Below are 10,509 nucleotides of genomic sequence, written 5' to 3' on the forward strand. Positions count from 1 at the left end.
TAAGTGTATACTCGTTTTTTTTTTTTATTATTATTTTTCCTTTTGCAATGTTTGCCCAATGCATGGCCAGAGTAGTGATTACGTGTTTATAAGGTTAAGCCATAAGCTGCGCTTTCTCCCCGGGTCCTAATCGAGCAGGAGTAGAAAGAATGCCAGTACAAAGGTATCAGGTTTCATGCACCAAACCTTTGAGCACAACACAACTCCAGTTCTCATGAATGTAACCAATAAACTTGGTTAACACTGATCCCAGCTGACAGTGACCAACTCAAACAATGAGTCACAGATGATCAATAACAGAAACAACACATTGCACTTTGCACTTGCTCAATCTTTCAAACACCATGTTTCTCCCTCAATTTATTGATGTACATGCTCATACTTCTCACATCAAAAGTATATATTAGTATATCCTCTAATTGCTACACAAACGCACCCTTAAAGAGCAGCAGCTCACTTTTCAGCACTTCCTCTATGATTAATAGACAAACAGAGAGTCTTTTGTACTTTGTAAGTAATATCTGCCCGTGTTTGGACGATGTTTTTCTGACATCAATCACAAGTCTGTTTCGCCCTCCCTGGCCCATTCAAAATTCATGAGTTATGCTTTTAAGCGAATTAAACTGACAAAATTGCATCACTCCACACGCGGCTCTTCTCGCCGCTTACCTGTTAGATATAGAACTGATCTGACGAGCTGACTACTTCTGCAAGGACACAGAGGTCTGGCCTTGAGCTACACTGCTGACCTTAAAGCCCCCTATGAGCGGTAGCCCACAGCCTCAGATTCTCCTTCGGGCTAGGGCAAATGGGTTTTTTTTGCATTTGAAACGTAAAACAACCGTTTCCATTTAAGGCTCTTAGCAAAAGGAAGGGTCTGCTCAAATATCTTTACCAAGCAAAATAAGTGTGGAGAGGAAAAAAAACTCCAAAAAAACTGCAAAATAAAAGCTCACAAGACAAAATACCAAGTGCACTTTCTTGTAATGGATCTGAACAAGGCTTGATGTGCCTTGGGACACAAGGCAACAGGGACTTTAGGAAGCAACACAGCACAGAGAATATAAGTTGACCAAAGGAGGCAGAGGAGAGCAGGAGGCAATAAAAGGGGAGGTGAAAAACCTCTGTTGACACCTGCTCTGTATGATAATGTGATCTGTGTATGATGGCTCGGAGTTTGAAAGGCACTTTGTCCAATTAGAAGTGTGCAGCAAATTTCCACCTGCCCCTGACAGAGATGAAGTGGCTCTTTCAGAAGACACTGTGGCACCGAGCCAGAGAAGAGAGCCCAAACACCGCAAGTGGAGCAAGCAGAAATTAATGAGCATCACAAGCCACACTTGTTTAACTCAAGATGACATGGAATGAATATTCCCTGAGTTAAACTGTTACTACAGTATATTTCACACTAAAGTATATTTCAATTAAGCCGACTAAGTTACAACCTCAACAAAAGGCTGAATAGAAACTGCTGAAAATAGGAAACGCAACTTTTGCACGGCTTGAAAGCAACAGGAATCGCTGTGCAATAAAAAAAAAAATAAAGTTTCTAAACGATAAGTTTACATAGTTTATGTACGAGGTACGTCGACGTGTGTCAATCAACATCAACCGGAGGTCCTCATCTCCCGATTTCTGAATGTCTATTTCGGTCTGTCACATTAAAAATAGGCTTTTAACAACCGCGCGCGCGGCGTTTAATTATTGCCTCTTAAGCAGCGCATTAGTGAAATAACGCCGCAAACATTGATTGATCAGACAGATGATATTTGTCTGTGAAGGAGAGCAGGATTCATGTGTCATACATTGTGAAGAGTGACTGTCTTTCAATCACTGTCAGGGAGCAGCACAGCGGCGCCGACCGAGGCCCACAGTGCCGCACTCGAAGTACGTCTCGCACAGTAATCAATCTACAGACACACACACACACACACACACACGCGCGCGAGAACAAAAATATTCATTAGTGACATATTCATATTCAAAAGCTGCCTTTTGAAAGTAACAAAAGAGTGGATTTCTCTTTGACGAGGACACTGCGACGATTCGGCGACACACTGCATGAGGCATGAACAATTGCGATCGTCCTCTTTAATTTTATGTGCACAAAGATGTTCGTTATTGTCGTCTGTCATGTGAGGAAATCACTCGTGTTACCATTTACCAGGTAAAGACAAGATGTTGCGGCGTGGAACAAACACACACACACACGCACGCACAACACGACGTAACACAACACACTGACATTTCACTGAAATCAAGCAACAAAAGTTTCACACAGAGACATTGGACTTCATTAATGTGTAGAGGTATTGTGTAACTGGTAAGAATAATAATAATAATAAAAAAACAAGAGTGATGGGCCTCTATGTTAATAATTAGTTGCTTCTACTCTCAAGAAAAAAGAAAAAAAGAAATCAGTCTAACCTCACAAGATTTTAATCAAAGGCTGAAAATAGTAGCTGATTGTAATCGGCACTCAGAAGTCACCAGGGGTGTGTTTGAAGAGCCCGTCAAGCCTGAGAGTGGAGCTAATTCGATTAAGTGGCGGCAGTACCTGGAGGGGACGGATCTGTATCTCTGCCTTTTTTATTTATGAGATTAAGTTGCACTTGTTATTCCAATATAAATAATCAAGCCACAAGAAATGACACTGATTTTCAAGTTGTTTTATCCTCGATGGCTCCAGAAGTTGTTGTGCTCGTTTATTTCCGGCGACAAATGAACTTGATGAAATGCTGCACTTTTGTTGTTGCAGCTCTGTGACCCTGCACAGAACCAAGGAAAATCTTTCCTCTCTTGCAGTGTTTTATATTGTAATGTCCAAAATCTGGAAGAGTACGGTTTTTATTATGCAAAACGGACCACAACCAATATTTTCCATCTTCTCTAGTCTTGATTATTGTAGTTATATCACATAAATCCATACACGCAGACCTTGTTAAAGTAAAATTGCATTACTCTCACCAAAGAGGAAGCACATTGATTCGTCTGCCTTGCTACTGTTCTTTGCGTTACAGATATTTTCACTTCTCGTCCTAATCTGATTTTCTATCACCCCACTTAACAGAGTCCTTTTAAAGAGAGCACGAGCGTCGGGCCATTTGGTCCACAGAAGGCTAGATAAATAATAGTTAAGAGGCTCTTGAGGTTTCCTGTTAGAATAACACACTTTAGATTTTACAACGTTACCTCTTCCTGTTTTAAAGCGCGCACGTACAGAAGCACGGTGTGTGGGAGAGCCCCTGTGGCCAAGAGATCGCTCCGATACTTTTCAAGAGTACAACACGTTTCACACACCAGCCACAGTCTCAAATTCAACAGTGACAGCTTCGCATGGACGTACAGTACAGCGTGTGCCCAGTATGGTTGTGTTCAAAGGCTATCGGGTGATGGTTTTGTCAGATACTGCTGATCCAACGTTCCTGGAGTTTGGGCTTTAGCTGCCTGCTTTGCCCGAGCTTTGCAGCCTCCACAGTGATGGAGATGTGAGAGACTCAGTCCTATATAAAGTGGCATGAGAATCCCTCCGAGTGATCATTTCAGACCCTGTTCTGAGGGGACGCTTTCACTTCAGAGAGGCACAGAGCCACGCGACACCAGGGCTTAGGTCACTGTGTACTTCATTAATTTTAGACTCCTTTAACGCCCTCCAATAATGCATCTGGAGTATTTCCGGTCATTACTATTCAGACTTTTCTATCGAAGATACAAACTTCTGTAAATAGGCCACAGATCTGAGCTATCGTTCACCACTGGAGATTTCACATCAAATCCGGTGTCTGTCACCAGCTGAAACTTCCTCGCCAGCCCCAGTTAAGCCACTGGTGATTCAAACTCCAGAATGAGCGGTCCCACTGGATAAAAACTTTCAGATTTTGGTCTAGGTTAAGTTTGACTTTTTAGGTTTTTTTTCAATTAGGGCTAACATTGCATTTCTTGCATTATATAGTACATCCAATAGATGATCATCAACAAAAGTCCTGTCAGTGTTTGTTCAGTGTGAATCCTGGACTGTGGTAGCACAAATCAATCCAACCTGTCCACCCTCAGCGCTGTTTAAAACCACATGGCCTCAAATCACGAATCACGTTTTCTCCGTGATATCATGCACCATATACTCAAATCATATAGATTTTAGACTGAATAACTTGAACTGAAAGGAATGGCCCAGATTTGTTGGTAACAGGTAATTGTACCGTATTTCTGTCAGAGGGTTCACTTTCACTATAGGCAGAGCATGAACAAAGCAGCCTTCCTCTAATACAATGAGATAACACTTAAATAACACAGTCAATTAAATGTTTTAGTTAATGTTTTAAAAAGGGAATCTTAAAAAAATCCAGGGGAAAACACCACAGCGGCAGCATTACTGTACTCCACCAGAGTGGATACAACTGCCTGACCAAGAAACTGACCGTCAGCCACCGCCTTACACTCTGACCAGTGGAGCTCAAACACTGAAATGGCTGCTGCATTTAAAAATAAAATGCACCAAAAAGCTTTTACAAGGTCTCATTAAATGAGAAGCTTTTTGTCTTTGTTGTTTTTTTGTCTTTTTCAAAACTTTAACAAGTTTCCTCACCAAGCAGCTGGATTTAGAAAAAAAAAGATGAGGAATATAGTGGTTTACAAGTAAAACTGTGAAATTTATATAACAAGTAAGACTTTTTGCATGCATGTACACATAGTGTAGCACTTATTATTTTTTTCAATCCAACTAAATGAAAATAAATATATAATAATAAATGACTTTAGCTTTGCTGAAGCTGATTTGTATGTCATCATTTTAGAGCTTTCATTCATTATTTGGCAACAAAGACAGAAGAAAATCTCAGTTAGTGCTCAGTCAACTGCAATTGTGGTGTTATGTTGACATTCACAGGTACATCCTCCCCAGATAAGATAATATACTGTCACTCGAATGTAATCTGACCTTTGAGGATTTTTTTTTGTCATAGTTAGCGGTGCCAAAGTCTGAACTGAGTCTACATAACAACACTGGCAGATGCTGAGCAGAGGAGACGTAACTTTCTGACGGGTAGGAATAAAGGAGTTAGAAGAATATTATCGCAATTCCCACATTTAGGAAATACATTTGAAACTCAACAGTGTTGTGGGCAGCCAGCCAAAAACAAAACAAGAGAGAACCCTAATGGAGTTCCTCTCCCGGATCTCTGTCTGTGCTGAAGGCTCAGCTTTAAGCTCGTGCCGGTGTCTCCGTGCTCTCTGGTGGGCAGGGAGCCCTAATTCACTGAATCTGAGAATGCCACAGCCTCGATAATGTCGCTGTCCACTCCAGTGCATGCCAACTTCCCGGCTTTCTAAGATTTTGTATAAGACCTTTTTTTTTTCTTTTTAAAAGGCCTCTGTGCCGCTGTACCTCATCCATCTTGTGTCGACAACAACTAAATAAATGCTGCCACTCGGACCCAGAGATCTCATTTCACTGCCCAGAGATAAAACTGCTGGATGAAAAGCGTGGTTGCATGTTCATTAAGCGAGGACTTCTTATACTCCGCCTTTTCTTCTGGTGTCGAGTCAAGTGCCATTTGTTTTCTTTCCATGAAATCAACACTCAAAGCCGTCAGAGAAACGATAACAAAAGATAGCGATACATGATGTAACACTTGACAATACCATTAAATGTTGTGACACTCGGCGATGAAAGCCACGGCCTGGTGTGAAAAGTTCACGAGAGATCAGATGACGCACTGCAGCGCTGTGTAAGATGTCGCATTGCACGTCATCTGGAACAATTTAGGCACTCTCCAAAGTTATTTTGTCCTCTGGACATTAATTCCACCTGCACAGAGGATTTGTTTAGCGTATAGCCTCACTCGCTTGAGTCTACCACTACAGTCTGTTTCAACACGTTAACAGACGATCCAGGACACCGGAGCTCTTATCTGATCCGCTGCTTCACAGCTTCCCAGTGCAACAGTGAGGTTTACAAAGTGGCAAACTGAAGATATGAAAATAACACTCTTTCTTAATCCCAGTAATGATACACAAAGCTCTCTAAAGGCCTGTCCTCTGACCCACACTGAAGTAAGCCTTAAAAGCTCAGGGTTAAAACAGTGAACACGCTGCATGCAGGACAAGAAATGTGCGTCCTCACAAAGTCTACTACACTCCAAGAGGTCGACAGAGCGTGCGCCCGACAACGTCTTCTGTAACCGTCTGCAACACAACTCTGACTGACTCATAAAGCTTTTTTTATTGCTTTATGTTTGCGCTGCACTGAAATGTGCAACAGCAATAAAGCACCTGCAGTTAATGGACAACTGAGCATTACATAAATGTTATTTAATAAAGCAAACACGCCACCACGTCTTTAAGAAGGCAAACTTAGATTCTGCACTTAAACGCTCTACAGTATCAAATATCAAATATACAGTGTCTTGAATGTTTTAATGGATTAGGTGACAACTAGGTGATTTTCAAATAGTTACTGGAAGTTACTTCAGTTTTTTTTTTTTAAGATGAGTGATGGAATACACACGTTAATCTTTAAGATTTCAGATCCTGTCTGTGAGCTGTATGACTCAAAAAGTGAGGCACGGCTTTTATCAACATTTCCCTTGTGATGTAGTTTAGGAGGAAACAACGACAATGTGTCCAGATTTAGGATTTTCTTAAAAAACTATTCTCAAGCCTTTCCAGATAAGGGAGTGCATACTGACACTGTGGGAACCCGAAACTCGCCTGTGCTCCGAGTGCTTTCTGTAATTTAATTTTTAGGATTGAATAATAACCAATTTCACACACGTTTCACAAGCAACAAGCAAAAAAAAAAGTTTGCAAAACTTTTTCTCAGTCATTGATATTCCTTACAGAAATGTTTTAAATAAAGTTTTCTCTGCTCGGAAACTCTGGAGCAGCAGATGTTGTCCCACTGAACATGTTGGAGTGTTTTTTTTTCACCCATTCAGCATTACATAACAGAGCAGAGGCCTTCTTTTTCCTGCCTTTCTCTTTCCCAGACGTACTTTAATCATGTGCATAAAGGGGTGGGGTGAATATGGGTCAGCAGGTTAGGAGTGTCTCAAAGTCAGACTTGTGAATAAAGGAATCAATCCACGAAGCCTCGCGACTACCTGCCTTTGCCTCGCGATTACATAAGTGCTGTGGTAGAGTCACACACACACAGTTCAATTTGCCTTCACTGCTGTGTGTGTGTGTATAAATAAATGCTCGAGCTGAAGGAGTGAGCCTCTTTTTTTATTATTATTCATAATATTATTAAATGTGAACCAGTGTGTTGATGGCGAGGAGTGGGCGAACTCTCGTATGAAGTGGAAAAGATCCACGCTGGTGATTTCTGCTCTCAGTTGCTCGCCTGTTTATGGCTAAACCTGTTACATAACCAGCTTACATTCCACATTCATCATATCACACTCTAAATATACCCTCGCGCACAGGAAGAGTGCGCGCACACGCGAGGAAAAAGAAAGAAAGAAAAAAGAAATGCAATGATTTAATTGTCGCGTCTGCTTTTGCTGTCACGCGTGTGCGTGGATCCCAACTGTCACGAACGACAGAGAGCAATCGCGTTTCTTTGAACTTGGCTGAGCTCGGCGTACTGGAGACGGAGAGGGGAGGGGGGTGTGGTTACTGTCTGTACAGTACAACATGGACGGGACGTGGTGGTGGATAAATCACGTAAAAGCAGCCGCCGCCGCGCACACTTTGAGGGGAAGATAATTGGTCACACGGCGTGGACTGTTGCGTAATGTTTGGTCGCAGACCCCGCGCGCAAAATAAAGTAAATAACAGCTGCACAAATGTTCACAAACGTGTGAACTGGGGGAGGTTAAATAAAAAAAGCAATCCAGGCACACGACGCTGTGTGCTGCTCTGTCACCAGCAGTGGCGGATATGTCACTACAGAGGAGGGAGAGGGGGGAGAAAAAGAGGGACTGATCGATACACTAGTTTCCAAAAGTTCACTTTTGCCACTTTGACAATAACGCATTGGCCTGCGTGCGTTTGGCACGAAGGAGAGCGCGATCCCGCTGCTGGGGTTGTTTTTTTTTTAAGTTGTTGGCGTGACTGATTTCTTCTTGCAGTTAGAGTAAATGTGACATCTGTGACCGTTTCACCCCCCACTAAATAATTTGAGCTGTCAGTGGAGCCTGAACACACCGAGGCACACACACACACACACACACGGCACAGCACAGCCGAGCGGCACACAGAGCCGCGCCGGTGCCAAATCCACAGCCGTGTCAGTGTGGTTGTGTTCATTTAAGACGGAGTGCTGTTATTTATGGAGACGCGATTTCAATCATCTTTGAAGTTTGATTTATAAAAAAAAAAAAAAAATAACGTGTCACACTGTGTTTTAAACACGAATAAATGAAGGCGAATGCGCTGCTCTTACCTCTGTTGGTGCTGGAGCAGCTCTGCCTTCGCACCGGGGCTGGATGGTCCGCTTTCCGGAGCGTCTCCAGGTTTACCGGGGTTTCCCTGACAGGGGTAGCCGGCTCCGAGGCGCAGTTGCCCGGATCGCTCGCTGGATCTGGAGGGGACTCCATGTTGAAATTTCAGATTCGCCGTGTAACTAGCGCTAATGCTCAAAACTAACCCTACGTGCGATCTGTGAGCTCCGACCCTTCGCCTCGCTATCTAATTTAGACTAGAAGTAAGAAATGAGAAATGCGAGTGTGTCTCGGGGTGGGTGTGTGTGTCTGATTGTCCACTAGCAGCGCTAGTGAGAGCGGAGCTCCAGTCATGCTCACTGAGAAGGGAGAGGCTGTCAATAGCCGAGGAATAGATGAAGGCCTGAGAGTCATCCATGCTGCTCGACCCAGAGCTGCTTTTACAAGGAAATGCAACATTTTTTATTTATATTTTTTACAGCAGTCTGACGCCTTTTAACACTTTTCTACAGTTTTATAGACAACTGGGACTCATAAGCTGCTGAATTTAAAAAAAATAAAAATAAAAAATAAACTGTCAGATTCTCATAATACATCTAAAATGGCAGGCAAATGCAAAAACTGCATGACCCAAATTAAAAGTCGACCGATATGGGTTTTATTTGTGGCTGGTTTTTCCAGTTTATGACAGTGATGGAATACAACAGTATAATAATAATAACAAAACAATACCATTGTCTAATCCCTTATTAAACGACACTTATGGTCCGCCTCTCCAAACTGCATTGCATGGACCATTAATTTATTTATATATATTATACTATATTATAGTTATTACTCTCTTTACAGATGACAGTGGATAATATTTTGTATTTACCACATTCCACTCGTTCTAATAAGTGGATTACTGTGTGCCTATGTTGACGTTGACAATTGTAATTTGAATTTAACTGAACTGAATTTTGTGTCTGCACTTGAATAAATAAATAAACATGTTTAAAATGAATATTAAATTCAAAATAATAAATAAAGTTGTCTAATGTCCAATACATTTTTGGATGAAAATGGAAAGTGGCATTTACCGAGTTACGTGTAAACTTACATGATTACTTAACGCAAATATCGGCCAATCGCACCAATGAATCGGACTGTTAGATATATAATTTGTATGACAACAGGATATATGATTATTGTTTATGTTAGCCTTTAACAAATATGTATTTATTGTTTTATTAATCTGACTATTTGCTTGTTTTCCTTGCTTGCTTTAGTCACAATTCTCTCCCACATAAATGATTTGTTGCACATGCACTTCCTGTCTGCAGCAGCCCACAGTACAGCCTGAATATACTGTAGCACACTATAGGCTATACTGCCAATCTGATAACAACTTTCATGTGGAAGAATTCAAACAAGGATCATCATCATCATCATCGTTATCATCATCTCCGTGGTTCAGAGCAGAGTGCTCTCTCTCCTCTCTCCTCACAGAACCATGTCTGCGCTCTGTCTGATGAAAGTGAATATTGGCAGCATTTTGCAGTGGGAGAAAAAAAAAGCAGAAGAAAAACCCATAATAGACAAAGTGCTGTGCACAACAACTGGCATCAAACGTCCTCGTGGCATTCCACGCACCCGCTTGTTGCGCAGCAATCACACACGCCACGCTTTCTGCATGTGATCAGCGGGCTGAGAGTTGGCAGCCCCGCCCCCCCTTCCAAGCGCTGCACGTGGACTTTGACATGGTTCCTGCCCTCTTTGTGCAGCACGGGGCCAAGCTGCTGACACTCAGGACTGTGATAACTAAAATCCACAGAGCCAAAAGCTAACAAAGGTGTCAAGAGATTACATAGTAGAAGCATGTTTGTATCTATGGACACAACTTAAAGTAAACAGTTTGAGTCATTGTCACTACATTCACATCATTTGCGATGCACAACAGTGTCTAATAAACATGTGATTATAACCAGGAATCACACATTAAACAATACAAAGGTTTTCTTTTTTGATGCACACATAGTATTTTTAATTATTTGTATTTAACCTTCAGTGAGTGTGTTGAGATCAAGATCTCTTTTCCAAGACAGTACAGAGACATGATAAAAAGATTACAGATTACAACAAA

General features: G+C 41.8%; 1 protein-coding gene across 1 annotated transcript in view; it reads right to left on the minus strand.

Moving 5' to 3' along the window:
• roraa (RAR-related orphan receptor A, paralog a) overlaps positions 1–8,684 on the minus strand; it is a 167,252-nt gene extending 158,568 nt beyond the window's left edge. Inside the window, exon 1 of the mRNA XM_058645527.1 lies at positions 8,387–8,684. Within this exon, the coding sequence (XP_058501510.1) occupies positions 8,387–8,540 (154 nt within the window). The 5' untranslated portion in view covers positions 8,541–8,684. The remainder of the gene's footprint in view (positions 1–8,386) is intronic.
• Positions 8,685–10,509: the final 1,825 nt, after the last annotated feature.

This window comes from Solea solea, chromosome 12 (assembly GCF_958295425.1).
Source record: "Solea solea chromosome 12, fSolSol10.1, whole genome shotgun sequence".
Taxonomy (NCBI): domain Eukaryota; kingdom Metazoa; phylum Chordata; class Actinopteri; order Pleuronectiformes; family Soleidae; genus Solea; species Solea solea.